Source organism: Rhizophagus irregularis, chromosome 23, assembly GCF_026210795.1.
Source record: "Rhizophagus irregularis chromosome 23, complete sequence".
NCBI lineage: Eukaryota > Fungi > Glomeromycota > Glomeromycetes > Glomerales > Glomeraceae > Rhizophagus > Rhizophagus irregularis.
In genome coordinates this window covers 894,636-910,847 of record NC_089451.1, presented here as the reverse complement: position 1 = coordinate 910,847, position 16,212 = coordinate 894,636, and the positions used below count along the sequence as shown (strand labels likewise).

Sequence of the window (16,212 nt, the reverse complement as noted above, 5' to 3'; positions counted from 1 at the left end):
ATGTTAGTTCGGCTGAAAGGCGCTTTGTTAAATATTTTTAATAAAGAACATTCGACAGGAGATTACTTATGTGGTGTGAACTGTGGAATGCGAGTTATATCTCCACTGACGATCTCATACTTGCTTAACACCTCACTCAGGTCTTTCTTAGTCTTGTACGAGGAGAACGCTTTTAATTTTTTCTCCTTACAGTCCTTAGCGAACTTCACGAGTCTCGATGCAGGTCCTACTTTTAATCCACAATCCCGAAATTTTTGTTCAGTAAAGTCAAGGAAGTCACCACCATTAACCTCTTCATTTTCTAAATTTTTGATAGCAGTCTCGCTAAGCCCTAAGTTCTGCCCTTGCAAATATTCTATAAGCTTGGCTGTGTCATATTTTTTAATTTCGTCTGCCAACAAGACCGTCTCATTTCCAGCAACAGTAGTAGAGGTGGAAGCTGGAGTATAAGGTGTACTAGTTTCAGACATAACGTTACGTTTTTATAGGGATATTTGGCTCGGATAAAAAAAAATAGTGTTACGTTCCGGAGTGAGATAAAATTTTATGGGAAAAGAATACTGGGTATTAATATAGGTTTTTATGTAGTACAGATATTACGTCAATACACGTGACTAAACCCTCGTATCGATAAAATAATAATACTTTATTTATGAAATAAAAAATGTTGCCAGAAGCCGGCCTACAATACATAAAAATGCGAATATTTCGCTACATGATATGAATGAAAAACTAATAATTAGGTTTCTCTGATGTAGACAACTACCTTATTAAGGTCAGGAGTGACAGAGAAATATTCACTGATGTAAGAACTTGGATTCATGTGTTCCTTCACTTCTTTGGCAATATTGCCCCTATAGAGTTTGAAATTGGCGAAAGTAACATGCCCTCCGTTTCTAATCGTAGTTCTGAGTGTTCTGACTGTTGTTGTTTGAGGATTAATATTATGAAGTGTAAAATCGCCACTTCCATTTTCACTAATGCGGAACTTGAGACTGATATTGTTGTTGGCCATGTTTGCTTAAGAAAACCCACGCAGTTAATGAAAGTTCATAGTGAGATCGTAAACTAAAACTCGCTCGGTCCCAGAGGGACCCTCCCCGTACATACATAATTTAAGGCATATGCATACCTTATTTTCCGTTATTTTTTCTGGGAAAATTTTATACGGGAAAGTTGGCTGAACTTCCACATACCTCTACATGCTTTATATCTTGCGAGGAAAAAGATAAGGAGGTATGAGGCGTAATTAGCATTGTCGTATGATGCCAAGAGCTCTATGAAAGCACATGTAAACGGAATCCTCTTACCTTTTCACATGGAGATCTACCGGAAAGACATAGTTGGTCTTACGCCTGGCGATCTCGAAATTGTGACTCCCTCAGCCTTTCATAACATATGCTTTTGCCATCAATATCTACTTTTACGATAAGTTCTGTGTTGCAACTAGACCTTCTTTCACATTTTCCTTATGTTTGGTTGGGGGAAAATAGAGGTAGTAGTTAGCATGAATATATATATATGCGAAAATTAATATGCTTAACGGCTGTCGCACAGACCTATTATGTGATCAGCCTATTTCTTGTTGCACAATATGTGGCCTAGCAAAAAATCTTCCGAACTGACGACCACAGCTCCGGATCGATGATCAGTATTCTGGACTCGGCCATAGGCATCTTCGGTAAAATTTTCCACATTAAATATATTACTTTACTATTAGCAATCATGGTGAGTAACGATACTCTTACAAAAGAATCACTTGATCAATTATATGAAGTGTTTTTATATAAGAAGAAGGATATAATAGCTATTCAGAAAAAACTAGGCATCAATGCCAAAACAAATCAAGAGGCTGTGCGTCAAAGCAAGGAAGAGATAACACTTGCCGATTCATATGAGTTGTTGTTAGACTTGGTGGGAGATATGTTACCAATACAGGAGGAACTCAACATCAAAGGCAATCCCATTCTAGAGGTGGAACTTAGGAGTTATAAAGCTTCTTTGGATATATCATATGGGCAAATATATAATCTGCTTTTATATTTAGAAGAGGATATAATAGCAATTCAGGATAAACTCGACATTGTTGGTGATTCTAATCAAGAAAGGGCGGAAGAAGTTGATGAAAATATGAGAGCATGTCTCCAGAAGCTTGAGGAATTTCATGGTCCCTTAGAGGATGATCCAGGTGTGATATTACCGAAATATGGTGAAATAGGTGTAAAGAAAATTATGTTTACTGGAGACACAGGTCGAACAGATGTCATTGTCGCAAAATTTGCCTGGAATTTTTCTGGCAAATTGAGAATTATCCCGGTAAATTGGGGTAAATTGTGTTACAATTTTGGGATAATGGAGGTCTTACAATTTGGCAAATTTTGTCAAAATGGCGGAATTCCTACAGAATTCTTAATTCAAATGTTGAGAAATTTTTCAGTAAATTATCATTAATTGTGGGAAATTTTAGGTAAATTTTTAGTAATTTTATGTAAATTGTAGTGAATTTAGTCAAATTTTTAGTAATTTTATGTAAACGTAATGTGAATTTAGTCAAATTTTTAGTAATTTTATGTAAACGTAATGCAAATTGTGGGAAATTTTAGGTAAATTTTTAGTAATTTTATGTAAACGTAATGTAAATTGTGTAAATTTTAGGCAAATTTTAGTAATTTTATGTAAACGTAATGCAAATTGTAGTGAATTTAGTCAAATTTTTAGTAATTTTATGTAAACGTAATGCAAATTGTGGTGAATTTAGTCAAATTTTTAGTAATTTTATGCAAACGTAATGCAAATTGTGGTAAATTGTAGTGTATTTTTAGTAATGTTATATAAATTGTTGAAAATTTAGGTGAATTTTTCAGCAATGTTGTGCAAACGTAATACAAATTGTGGAAAATTGTGGTGAATTTTGCATTTTTTTGGTAAATGCTAGCTAATTTAGTGAAATTTAGGATAATTTTGAACAATTGAGTGAAAATGTTTTACTGATTTTGGACAATTGAGTGTAAACAGTATAAACACAACATTTTCGGAGACAATTTAGTGAAATTTTGCAATAATTTTGGACAATTGAGTGAAATTTAGTAATAATTTTAAACAATTTAGTGTAAACGTTATAACAATTTAAAACATTGATTTAATAATTTTACATAATTTATTACAATATTATTTATTAACAAATGCACAATTATTATTTAACGATGAGAATCTATATTAATCTATATTCATCAGATATCCAATGATCCATGGGTAATCCGCACCTCTAATTCATTTATGTATCTAATGTCCGATGCCAAAGTAGAAGCTGGTGAAAACCTACAAAAAAGAAAGTAAAGAAACATTAGTTAACGTTTCTTAAAAAAAAAATTAATAAAAATTAAGTTTCACAACCAATGTTGCGAAACTCACCGGTTCGTTTTGATTTCCATTATCCAAACGTCCAAAACCTACAAAAAGTAAAAAAGAAACGTTAATTAACGTTTCTTTTAATAAAAAAAAAACAAAAATTAAGTTTCGCAATGTAACATTGCGAAACTTACCGGTCGTTTCCATCATTCTAACGTCCGGAACCTACAAAAAGTAAAAAAAAAACGTTAGTTAACGTTTCTTTTAATAAAAAAAAAACAAAAATTAAGTTTCGCAATGTAATATTGCGAAACTTACCAGTCGTTTCCATCATTCTAACGTCCGGAACCTACAAAAAGTAAAAAAGAAACGTTAGTTAACATTTCTTTTAATAAAAAAAAAACAAAAATTAAGTTTCGCAATGTAACATTGCGAAACTTATCGGTTCATTTCGAAATTCATCATCCAAACGTCCGGAATCTAAAAAAGGAAAAAAGAAACGTTAGTATCGTTTCTTTAAAAAAAAAATTAATAAAATAAAGTTTCGCAACACAATGTTGCGAAACTTACCAGTTCGTTTTGAAATTCATCATCCAAACGTCCGGAATCTAAAAAAAGGAAAAAAAAAAGAAACGTTAGTATCGTTTCTTTAAAAAAAAATTAATAAAATAAAGTTTCGCAACACATGTTGCGAAACTTACCAGCTCATTTCGAAATTCATTATCCAAACGTCCGGAACCTACAAAAGTAAAAGAAAGAAACGTTAGTTAATCGTTTCTTTTAATAAAAAAAAATAATTAATTAAGTTTCGCAACGATTCGTTGCGAAACTTACCGTTCGTTTCGAAATACATTATCCAAACGTCCGGCGTTCCTACAAAAAGAAAAAGGAAAAGGAAACTTAGAAACGTTTCCTTACAAAAAATTAAAAAATTTTTTTTAAAAAAAAAGTTTCGAAGCGAAACGCTTCGAAACTTACCTTTCGGTTTCTCATTTCCCAAAGTCAAACCACCGAAAAATCTATAAAAAAAAAAGAAAGGAAACGTCAGTATGTTTCCTAAAAAGAATTTAGAAAAAAAGTTTCGAGGCGAACACCTCGAAACTTACCATTTCATTTTCTAAGTCGAGCACGCCAAAAAAACCTACAAAAAAAAAGAATTATTGGAAACGTTAGTAATGTTTCCTAAATTAAAAGATTTTTTTAAAAAAAGTTTCGTTTTTCCAAGTTGAATACGGCGAAAAGACCTATAAAAAAAAGAAGATATAGGAAACGTTAGAAATGTTTCCTAAAAAATAAAAAAAATATTAAAGTTTCGAATCGAACAATTCAAAACTTACCCTTTTGTTTTTCTGAAAGAAAATTTCCGATATTTCTAATTTACAGTAAAAGGGGAAGGGAAGGGAAAAAGAAGAACGAAAAGGGAAAGGGGAAAACGAAAGGGAAAAGGACGAAAAGGGAGGAAGAACAAAAGGGGAAAGGGGAAAATGAAACAAAAAGGGAGGGGGAACGAAAAGGAAAGGGGAAATGGAACGAAAAGGGAGGGGGAGAATGAAAAGGAAAGGGGAAATGGAACGAAAAGGGAGGGGGAGAATGAAAGGGAAAAGGGGAAGGGGAAGGTGAGAGAAACAGGGAAGGTGAAATGGCGAAAGAAGGGGAAGTAAAAGCCGTGAGAAAAAAAAAATTAAGCTTTTGCTAAAAAAAGCTTAATTTTTTTTTTCGTTATACCGCAGCTAAGCTGCGGTAATTATTAAGTAATATCACGTGATGCACGTGATATAAAATTTATATAAATAGGGGCTTTTTCCCCGAAATAATTTTTTTTTTTTATTATAATTTTTTGATAGATGTATATATATACTTATATATATACATATATATATATCTATCTAATAACTTTACGAAAAGCCCCTCCTCTGTAAACAGGTAGAGGCCATAAAGTACCTATAGGGGGAGAGCCATTGCTGCTCCCTCCGCCTGTTTATAGTGACAAAAAGAGGGAGTCTTCAGTAGTAAGGTTTCGTATATATAAATTAAACAACACATCGTGTTGATACATTGTTAATATTAACAATGTGAATTTAATGTTAAATAATGCGTTAGAATATAAATATTATAAATTTAATAATGTCTGTAATTTTACAAATAAATAAAAAATTATCTAATGTAATTAAGTGTAATGCTACGTTATCCTGTGTAATTGTAGTATTTTTTTTGTGTTTTTTAGTGCAATTCCGCGTTTTTTAGTGCAATTCCGCATTTTCTAGCATAATGTTACATTTTCCAATATAACGCGAAATTTTCTAAAAAATATGATAATTGTGGTACTTTTTAGTGTAATGCTACATCGTCTAGTGTAATTGCGGTATTTTTTAGTGTAATGCTACATAATCTAGTATATTGCTACATTTTTTAGTGTAATGTGGAATTTTCCAAAAAATGTGATAATTGTGATGCTTTTTAGTGTAATTTGGTGAAATGCTACATTTTCCAGTGTAATGCCATATTATTGAGCATTTTCAAAAAAAAAATGTAACATTTTAACATTCTGACGAAAGTGAAACATTTGACCAAAAAAACATAAAATTTGCTAAAAATATGCAACATTTGACAAAAAATATAGAATTTTCATAAAAAAATGCACCATTTGCTAGGAAATCGGAATATTTGACAAAATTTGATTTTAATTGACAATGTTATAACAATTTTATGAAATGTTGTTACAATGATATCACATTGGAGATAAAATGTGGCATTTTCATAAAAATGCACCATTTGCAAGAAAATTGGAACATTTGACAAAAAAAAAGCAAAATTTGATTTTAATGACAATGTTATAACAATGTTACGAAATGTTACAAAAATGTTACATTTGAGATATAATGTAGCATTTTCCCAAAATTTCATAAGATTTGCTAAATTGGACAATGTTGTAACAATGCTATTCCAAAAAATTGCTCAGCGTAATGCAGCATTTTCCACAATTTCCCACCATTTTCCAGGAAAATGGGGAATTTGCATTTTTTGAATTTTGGACAATGGCGCCCCTTCGACCTGTGAGAGGGGCTTCCATTATTTCCGAAGCTCTCTCCTCAGCAATTGCACGAAATATTCGTCAAAAATCCATCTAGTATCGGTCAATGCCCATGTCTAGAACAGGTTAGCTAATCTATATTTTTTGTCGCACAGACTATAACCCTCTTCTGAGCTGAAGATCACCGCTCCAGACTAGCTAGATCGTCAAATAATGCTATCGAATAATTCCTTGGCGCTTGTCTGCCTATAGCTATAATGGGTTGATCGGCACTAGAGTCAACTATCATAGATATATTGGAATTATCAACACTATACCGGGTGTTATATAACCGACCACCACTCCAGAGCGATGGTCTAGCTAGAATACGGCGTTCACTCAATCTCCTTGATAATTTGTCATTGATAAAATTTTTTAAGGATGCAACATTTCTTGGTGCATCATGTGGTATTCCCAGTTGCCTTGCGAGTTGATGGATCGGATCTAGGGGATGTACCCGAATCGGCACGAAATTCTCAACATGGATATTTGGACTAAGCGAGGAAACCAGCTGATCTACGGCCTCTTTGCTAATATTATTACACCCTTCCAAATTGAGGTATTTTAAATTAAGACATGAACCAGCAATTTCTTTAATAGTTATATCGGTAATATTACAAAAGCTAAGGTCGAGTTGCTGGAGCCTTGGGCAAGAACGAATAACATTACAAATTGATGTTTCAGAATATTCTCTACGATTAGAGATATTTAGATATTCTAATCTATGGCATGACTTCGCGATTCTCCATAGACCACTGCCATCTACTTCTAGAGTACGAAAGCTCCTAAAACCACCTGACCGATCGACGCACAGATTGAGATATTTCAGATTCGGGTATGAACCCGCTATCAATTCTAATGCTCTATTACTAAATCCTGTGCTATTTATGAAACTCAAATGGACTATATTTGGGCATAAATGTACAATGCTTATGATTTTTTTATCTGAAAGTGAATGGTAGTATGATATTTCGAGATGAGTTACATTTGAACAATAAACTGGCGTTTGCTTCCTACGTACTAACTTTATGAATTTTTTCAATCGAGAGAGATCCTTTGCACGTTCTATCCTTATGAATTTATTTAATCGAGGGTGATCCTTTGCACAGTAATTTTTATAATCATTTGGAAGAGATTGTCCAGGATATAAGTCTTTTCCTCTCAATTCGATACGCTTCCATAGAATAGGGGCACCGCATCTATACCAAAGCCGGCAAACAAATAGGGCGGGATACAGTGTCTTATCTATCGCTAAGAAATATAAAATCTGCTCTAGTAATTCCTGTATATTAAAAATACTTGTATGGGCCATAAATAATATATGCTGTATCTTTAAACAAAAAAATAAAATTACACAATTACTGCTCCGGGCTAAGTCTTTCCACTATCTCATCAAATGTAAGTACTTCTAGCCCATCCAAAAGAACTTTAAATGCATTCTCAGGTGATAATCCTCTGAGGAATAGATTTTTAAGAAGCCATTCTGGATAGTCATTGCTTGAATTACATTCTTTCAGTTTCGAATAATATTCCTTTACTGTATAATTGCCTTGAACTATTCTTCCAAATAAAAATTCCTTTCTTTTGGTCCATTCAAGATTCGCCTCTCTATTCCATACATCATTTATGGTTACGGTACATTTTGCCGAAAGCCATTTCGCCGAAAGGACGTTTCGCCGAAAAATAGGGCCAACATTATGCAGAATTATAAATAACTCAGGCCAGAGATTATTTTTCGGCGAAATGGCTTTCGGCAAAATGTCCTGATACCATCATTTATACTGCGAGAATTTTTTAGGTCCTGCTTTGGAAGATACTTTAGAATAAATGGTAATAGTTCAGGCGGAAGTTGTTCTAGTAAATTAACTATATGCATTTTATATGGTTAAAAGATTTTTTTCAATCAGAAATATGACCCTCTCGTTCAAGAACTTCGTGATGGATATCTTTGACTGAAAATATGTAAAGCACCTTGCTTAATTACTTCAGACTACTAAGCGCTTAACCTTTCTCGGTCGCGCCCTCCTTCGTTGCTTAGCCAAAGGCACAAAAGCATGAGGGACAGCCCTTTCTTCTCTTACACACGTCAAATGATCAAAAATAGGCAAAAAAAATGGCGCAAATCGCATAAACTATTCGCAAATTTGTATAAACTATTTACAAATAGTATAAGTTAATTCGTAAATAGCCAAAAACAGCCAAAAACAGCCAAGAATAGCCAAGAATAGCCAAGAATAGCCAAGAATAGCCAAGAATAGCCACTGCTTTTCGCGCCATTTTTTTTGCCGATTTTTAGCATTTCGACCTGTGTTACCTGGTACCCATGGGATCTCTCAATTATCTCAACCGAATCAGAATCTTCAGAAGACTTAGACGAATAGGCAGAACCCTTACTTTTTTCATTAATCAGTATGGGAACTATTTTATGTATTAAGTCGACCACAGTCTCCCTATCCACACATTCGTCCAGATCCCCTAATTCGATTTTTAAGGATCTTATGTCTTTTTCCAGTCTTTTTACCCTCTTTTCTAAAGTATTATATTGGGGATGACAATCTTCGAATTGTTTTTTTAGTGCCTCTCTTATACTGGAAAGCGCACTATATGCTTCTGCATTTTGCTTGTATGCCTCTAATAACCGGGCTATTTTTTCTGTACGCCTGATAACTTCCTGCTCGCTAGATATATCAGATGAATGATTTTGATCGGTTACCATTTTGGTGATATACTGTATATGCTAGATCTTGTCTTGAACGAAAAAAAAATAAAATTACGCACATTGATATCCCAACTCGATCCCTCTGGGATCCCTCTAACCCTTATATGTGAATAATGTGATTAGTTTTCATCGAAAAACATGAATAGGTTTGCTTGATCGTAAGGCATTCCACGAGGTCTGTAATTTACTATAGTATACCTCTGCGATGGCGCAGTGTTATTTTTAGGACTATGTCGAAGTGCTTGACTAGCAATAGTATTAGCTTTCGATAGATTCCTAACCCCACTCGCTACAACCGCAAATACAGCTCCTAAATTACGTAAGGAACTAGGAAGTAAGGGCTTACCAGTTTCAGGAAGAAATTCAGCTTTTTTCAGAAACCTACTCAAGATTCCAGTTCCAGGCGTCCCGGGGTCTCCTAACCGTCCGGAAGATATTGCTTCCTGAATCCATGTAAGCAATTGCTTTGCCCGTTCCTCATTCTTTTCAAGTGATCTAAACACTCGAGGAATATCCTGTTGATCTCGGTTTTTTACATATCCTGTTACACCTCCATTAGATATACGCAAATCTTTAATTTCAGCTGGACGGATACAAAGCATAATCATTACATCAGCTAGGGCCTGTTTGTCGGGTGTATTAGATACATCATACGAATCCAATCTCTCCTTAACCGATTCTAACGAGAAGTAGTCCGGATAATGAATCCCTTCATCTTCGCATAATAAACTCTTCTCCTTTTGGATTTTATTTGATAAAGTGGTTATCCCTGGAATCTTCGTAGCTTCGATTATTGCCTTTGGGGCATTAAGCTTCCGCAATTCCTTTCGGAGCCTACTGAGACTAGATGTGCAGGCAACCGGATTAGGGGATGTCTCGGCTAATGCTTTAGCTATAAGTTTTACTTCTTTTTCACCAAGGCTATCCCGCATAATACGCTGAGCCGTTTCTTTAATAATTTCTCCTTCTGGGATAATATCTGATACTTGGCAGGCGCTTTTAGTACAGCATATATTCACTTCTGCTTCCGATACTCCTTCTTTGGAGACTACTTGATTTTTAGTTCGACCAGTTCTTTGAGAAGGTACCAACGCAAATGCTTGTTCTTTGCTAAAGTTGTACCCTTTTTGAAGATGATCACGAGCCTGACGCCTTTTCTCTCTATCTTCTGGTAAGAGCTCAAGTATTTCTGGCGCATACCGGCTAAGCTGTTCAAGACTCATTTCATTGGTGAGTTCGTGGTCTGTAACGAACTTGGTTGTAATAGCAGATATGATGTGGTAAGTAGACTATGGTGGTAGTTAGATTAATCTGTGGTATTCAGATTATATATTGTGGGATAAAGTTCAATTCGATAAAAATATTCCGATAATGTTCACTATCTCATGGTCGGTGGGCAAAGAATGTTATAACTTATTGCGGGCTCTCTATGAGGCCACCGGCCGGGATATCTTTTATATATATTTGAAAATTGCAGGTAGATAGGATATGCGAAAAAAATATATAGTCAAGGAACCTCCATTCCAAGGCTATGAACAAATTGTCTGTATCGATTTACATTTTAGTAAAGTGCACGCGCTAGAGCTAATATTTCTTCCGATCCTAAAGGCTAAAGCATTTGTCTTAGTGAACGCATCATATAAAGCACTTGGCCTATACTTTGAAGGAGTTAAATTCGGGTGATGGAGGAATTTCATGAGTACGTTATTTTTCCAAACTTTTGTCTCTTCACGCTCCCAGCATAATTTTAATAGTTGACATAAAGTGAGATTGTGCCAATTAGCTTTGAGTAAAATCTGCAATAGGCTTATTTTTTCGTTAACCACTGTTAGTAAACTACTTTCTGATACGATACCCCAAATACGATAGGAAATGAAAGAGAGATATCTTCTTAGTATTGGTAATTCATGTAAAGGCGGAATCAAAAGCCTTTCTTCTCTCCAATGCATATAACCATCACATAATAATTTACGATATGCTGGCCCATTTATAATGATCATGCGATTAGATTTGGGATTATAGATTTTTTTGTGGGCTTCTGTCGGCTGGTCTAATGTATCCATAGCGTTAGTATAAAAAGATAATTTATCTCATTAAAATACCGATTAATTTAAATACATATTTATTATAAAATCAAAAGTGAAAGAGGGTCTTATATCCTAAAATACTTTTGCTTTAGCGTCTTTGACCATGGCTCGCTTTACTTGCGCACATATTAAGAAAGATAACACTATTTGTGGAAATAAGTGCTGTGACCCCACCGGGTGTTATAGACACTGAAAATTGTATGAAAAAAATCAGAAAAAAAAACCCTGCCTTTTTAGTGGTTGTGGATATCATACTGATAATGATTCAGGGTATTGCTTCTGCCACTCTGCTAAGATTTATTCGCACAATTACTGGATGAGGCAGAAACATAAGTCCAAGGGACTTCAACCCGAAATCCCTGAAGCTCCAATTTCCGAGTCGTATGATCGTAGTGCTTTGATCCATGAATACTTATTTTCCGCTTCTTCACAACTATTTGCGGATTCGATCCGGGTCGAAGTACTAGGTGATAGGGTTGTAATTAGAGGCTCAACTCCAGAGCCACCCAGAATCTATGAAGCTCCAGTTTCCAAGTCGGATGATGAGGATGATGAGGATATGGGTTTAGGTCTATTTGGGGATTAGTGGTTAGCTCGAAATTCAACCCGAAACCCCTTGAATTGTCTAGAGTGAGCAAAAAAAATTTTATTCCATTCATTAGACATATAAGATTGGCAGAAGCCTGCATTTCAGAAGTATGTGACTATGTATCCTGGCCGGAGTGACGCAAGGATAGAGATATTTTTTTAGTAATATATGCTGATAGATGAAGCCTTCTTCGGAAATATTATATAAAATTTGGAAGAAGGCTTCACCTACCTGATTCGTAATCAAATAGTATTAGCATACAGTATATCAAATAAGTCCTAAATATCTTCTGTAATTTGCGTATTACCCACTTTGCTAGAACTAGTAAAATTATCTATTAATTCATCGGGTGGAAGTTTACTATACCCATATCGAATATCTTCCCCATTTTCCCAATAAATTTCTTCACCCGTTTGATATGAAGGTAATCTAGGAGCATCTTTACTATCGAATGAACCTACTAGGTGGTAATGTCTACGATTCTTATCTATAGCTTTAAATTTTAATCCGTAAGTTGCGTAAAGTGATGCATTTAATAAACCAAGTTTTGCTCGAATCGTTTTTAATCCCGATTTATTAGCACTGCGAGATGCATCAGTATTATCAAACACTCGAGCCATTTTAGACACTAAACCCTGGAAATATGATATCGATTCAGGAGAACCTATACGCGTTTTGACTTCATCAGCTTTATATCGTGTTCTATCATCGATATCTCTAGCTGGTGTGCAAATTCTTAATAATTCTAGGCAAATTCGATGCCTCTCAGCCCGGGTTGCAGTTGTGAGCCTATCTTCTCTGTAATCTTTACGGGATATAGCCTCAACGGCCATTTCATTGTTAATACCAGCATATCGTAATTGCTTATAAGCCCTAAACCATTTCATGTGATTGTAATTCCCATACTTTGAGATGAAATTCTCGGTCAATGATTCAGGCGAAATCTCATAACAATCCACGATATGATGCCGGTCTAAAGAGCGCATCTCTTCTAAAGTCTTCTTTGGTTTATTCTCCAATAATTCGGTAGTCTCACGATCGAGAATATTAGCATTAGTTATATCTAATATTTCATCTGCTTTAACAACAAAACATTTTGCCTTTACTATCTGTGATAATGTATTTTCATTGGATTTAGGGCCGGATTCTATGATGGAAATTATCATACCTGCTTCTCTAAGAAAATCAACCATTCTCCAACCAAATAAGCGCCGGGAACGGAATTTTTCCAACATATAGGCCACCCATAATCGAACAGTCGGTACATCCTTATTCCGGATGATAGAATCTATATCTGGAAATATTCCTCTATTCTGAAGTTCCCGGGAGAGACATTCGCGTTTGGCATTCAACAACCATTGGAATAATCCTTTCTCTGTGACTGGAACGTTAGAAGATCTCTGCTCAATATGACATATATAATCTTTAATATATCGCATGCGGAATAGCATTTGATTCGTTCCGGCATTTGTTTCTATGTAGCTATTAAAAAGACAGAATGCCCGTTCAAACTTAGGATTAATGCAAGATACCCCTATTTTTAGAGTGCTAGTATATGCAACAAGGTCTACATCGATCCATGATTCTTCTACATTGCTAAAATCTTGAGCCTTTTCTACTGGATCAGATTTACCATGATATTCCTTGATTCGCAATTCTGGAAAATCGGTCTTAAGGGCATGAACAATCCCTTGTATATCTTTTCTAAGATGGCAGATAAGTGAAGCACTTTTCCGATTCTCAAAAGGTAGTGAAGATATTTGCCTAGCCCAATCCCAAAGTTCAGCTAACACAGTTTCTTTATTAGGAGCCAAGCGGAATGTCTTACCTTTCTGAGGCTGGTAAGTATTATGAATAATAGAAAAAGGTATATTCTTACGAAGGGCCTTAATCCATTCAATGTTGAGGTCTGTTAGGTCATTATCCATAACAATAATGCGCCTAGCCTTTTGGATTAATTTATACAATTTTTCTATTGATTGTCCTGCCAGCCGACTTTGTGCTTGAGCAATTATTGATACTATTTCATCAAGCCATAAATCATATTGGCTCGGAGGGCATTTGCATTTTTTACTGCATTTGCATTTATTAGTAATACGGTGTAAGCTCTCTATCTGACATACTACCCTTTTGTGATCGGGTAGATTTATATTACCATCGATATCGCAATATGACTTAAGATTAAGTCTGGTAGTAACAGCATTCGAGTAAGAGTGGCGCGTAGATAATACTAGCAAATTCACGTCGTCAGATATAGTAAGATGCTCTAAAACATATGTTTTTCCTGTCTCCCAAGGCGAACCTACATAGATATCGCCTTCATTCGGTAATGGTCTTACATATCTCTCCTCATATGTTTCTGTTGCTGAAAGGGACTCATTATACTTAGCCCAAGATGGGAAATTTACGAAGGCTTTAGGGAAGCCCAGAACTTTGACTTTGTGAGAGGATTGCAGAGATTTTTTATTTTCTTGCTGAATTTTTTCTGCAATAAATGGGTCACATTCAAAAACTACCCCTCGCTCATCACTATTTTGCCGAAAACATTTTACGATGAACCTTCCACTACTAGCGCATACACGGCCGAACTACCGCTGATCCTTGCCATGTATACGTTTGCAGAGTGGACATCCTAGTGGAGCTTTTCGGTTAAAATATACGAAGTTTTCTGAGTCCTTTTCTTCGATAATCCAATCCCTAAGATAGCTAGAATGCTTTTGTAAAACTAGTTCTGCATATTTTTGCAATATATCCAAACCCACGGATAATCTTAGCGGATTATTATTTTTTTCTGTGCTAAGCATACGAGGTCTTACTTTAAGTCCTAAACTAGTAGGTGGTTGAACCCTAGCGTGATCAAGTTCATTCCAGCCATTATCTAGAGAGAATTGAAGAATACGCTTTACACGACCTTTTTTTGCTGAACCAATTAGGCAAAGGTTAAAATTGTGACCAGATAATTTCCGATCAATAAACATGCCAAATTTTTTACCGGTTATGGTATATACTAATTCAGTAAATGCCTTAAGTTCGTGATGATCAATAAGAAGAGCTGGAGCATATAAAATATGGTAGCTACACTTGCTAGGATCTGATGATGTAGCGATTACTAATCCATTGAGAATGTCCTTCCAGTCACAATCAAGAATTCGATACAAGACTCTTATGAAAGATAGGCAAATTTGAAAGAATACTTCTTGCACCTTAACACCAGTTGTTTCCATATCTTTTTGCGAAGCATCTATGTCAATCACGGCTCTTAAAGGTTTCTGACCATTAATACATTCATGAATCCCAGGTAAGCCATATACTTCAGAAATGTCGTCGGCAACAGAAAATTTGGGGGCATGATCACCATCTTGATCGATTTTGATAACTAATTTATCTTCCACCTCACTTCGGTCATAGGCATTATACAAGCTAGAGCCTTTTTCATTCGGAAATAAGAATGAATAGATTGGGAGGCAATCCAATGACTCTTTGTCATTCGACATATCTCTAGGTGGTGATGAGAGAATTCCCCGAATGGCATTTAGCAAATCCTTAGGGGAAAATTTATCATTGAAGTTTTCTTGCCTCAAAGTATATGTCACATTAACCTTTCGTTCTTTCACAGCTTCGGTAGTGCTGGTTGAAGCGCAGGAAGCTTCTTCATTATTGGACTCATAATTAGATTCGTAGTTATTATAATCATCTGATCTGCAATCAGAATCATTATCATTATAGCTATCTGAGTCACTTAAGTATTTATCGGGGCCGGCGCCATCGTAGCGGAGGGCTGGGGTGGTTCTGGAGCGATCAGTTTGGTTGGAAATAGTTGGTGTATGCATGATGCTAGTTCGAAAAGTTATACTATCTCTATAACTTTTGGAAATGTTTAATTAATTTTTTTCGATAGTTGCAAAAAAGAAGTGATAGCAAACTTAGATGGCAAGGCGTGAAAGAAAGGCAACCAGATGTATCTGAAAAAGTGAAGCCTTCTTCGGAAATATTATATAAAAAATTGGAAGAAGGCTTCATCTCGATAGTATGTACTCGGATATGTGAGGCCCTCATTAACGCAAACTGGCTATACAATTTTGGGCCTGGTCAGAATCAATATATACCGCCTATACTGGCAATCGAAATTGGCATACATGTACCGGCAACAAATAGACAACTGATATGTATCAACAAGTGAAGGTAACTCCGTAATCATTATATAAAATATTGGAAGAAGCCTTCATCTTTCTAGACATGTACTCGGGTATGGTATAAATGGGCTGGTCATGATAATACATAATGCACCTCTAACGACGGACACGAAATTGGCATACATATACTGGCAACAAATAGGTAATAGTTGGGATGCGAAATGGCTGGTAAACAAATGGGTCAGACCAAGATAATACAGATTACA

The 16,212-nt window shown here is 35.3% G+C and overlaps 8 protein-coding genes across 8 annotated transcripts; 2 read left to right on the top strand and 6 right to left on the bottom strand.

The window, feature by feature from the left end:
• Positions 1-739: 739 nt before the first annotated feature.
• Positions 740-1,015, bottom strand: OCT59_015178 (uncharacterized protein; the record flags this gene model as incomplete). The annotated part of the gene is made up of 1 exon (XM_066139833.1): positions 740-1,015. One exon carries the CDS (start codon positions 1,013-1,015, stop codon positions 740-742), a length of 276 nt encoding a protein of 91 aa, XP_066002670.1.
• Positions 1,016-1,725: 710 nt separating this feature from the next.
• OCT59_015177 (uncharacterized protein) lies at positions 1,726-2,479 on the top strand (the record flags this gene model as incomplete). Its single annotated transcript, XM_066139832.1, has 2 exons — positions 1,726-2,316; positions 2,468-2,479. 2 exons carry the CDS (start codon positions 1,726-1,728, stop codon positions 2,477-2,479), a joined length of 603 nt encoding a protein of 200 aa, XP_066002669.1.
• A 4,081-nt stretch (positions 2,480-6,560) lies between these two features.
• OCT59_015176 (uncharacterized protein) lies at positions 6,561-8,294 on the bottom strand (the record flags this gene model as incomplete). The annotated part of the gene is made up of 3 exons (XM_066139831.1): positions 6,561-7,617; positions 7,781-8,026; positions 8,236-8,294. The coding sequence occupies 3 exons, from the start codon at positions 8,292-8,294 to the stop codon at positions 6,561-6,563; spliced, it is 1,362 nt and encodes a 453-aa protein (XP_066002668.1).
• Positions 8,295-8,591: 297 nt separating this feature from the next.
• On the bottom strand, positions 8,592-9,134 carry OCT59_015175 (uncharacterized protein; the record flags this gene model as incomplete). The annotated part of the gene is made up of 1 exon (XM_066139830.1): positions 8,592-9,134. The coding sequence occupies one exon, from the start codon at positions 9,132-9,134 to the stop codon at positions 8,592-8,594; it is 543 nt and encodes a 180-aa protein (XP_066002667.1).
• Positions 9,135-9,256: 122 nt separating this feature from the next.
• OCT59_015174 (uncharacterized protein) lies at positions 9,257-10,360 on the bottom strand (the record flags this gene model as incomplete). The annotated part of the gene is made up of 1 exon (XM_025326713.2): positions 9,257-10,360. One exon carries the CDS (start codon positions 10,358-10,360, stop codon positions 9,257-9,259), a length of 1,104 nt encoding a protein of 367 aa, XP_025174812.2.
• Positions 10,361-10,666: 306 nt separating this feature from the next.
• On the bottom strand, positions 10,667-11,200 carry OCT59_015173 (uncharacterized protein; the record flags this gene model as incomplete). The annotated part of the gene is made up of 1 exon (XM_025326712.1): positions 10,667-11,200. One exon carries the CDS (start codon positions 11,198-11,200, stop codon positions 10,667-10,669), a length of 534 nt encoding a protein of 177 aa, XP_025174811.1.
• Positions 11,201-11,540: 340 nt separating this feature from the next.
• On the top strand, positions 11,541-11,810 carry OCT59_015172 (uncharacterized protein; the record flags this gene model as incomplete). The annotated part of the gene is made up of 1 exon (XM_025311128.2): positions 11,541-11,810. The coding sequence occupies one exon, from the start codon at positions 11,541-11,543 to the stop codon at positions 11,808-11,810; it is 270 nt and encodes an 89-aa protein (XP_025174810.2).
• A 281-nt stretch (positions 11,811-12,091) lies between these two features.
• OCT59_015171 (uncharacterized protein) lies at positions 12,092-12,700 on the bottom strand (the record flags this gene model as incomplete). Its single annotated transcript, XM_025326711.2, has 1 exon — positions 12,092-12,700. The coding sequence occupies one exon, from the start codon at positions 12,698-12,700 to the stop codon at positions 12,092-12,094; it is 609 nt and encodes a 202-aa protein (XP_025174809.2).
• Positions 12,701-16,212: the final 3,512 nt, after the last annotated feature.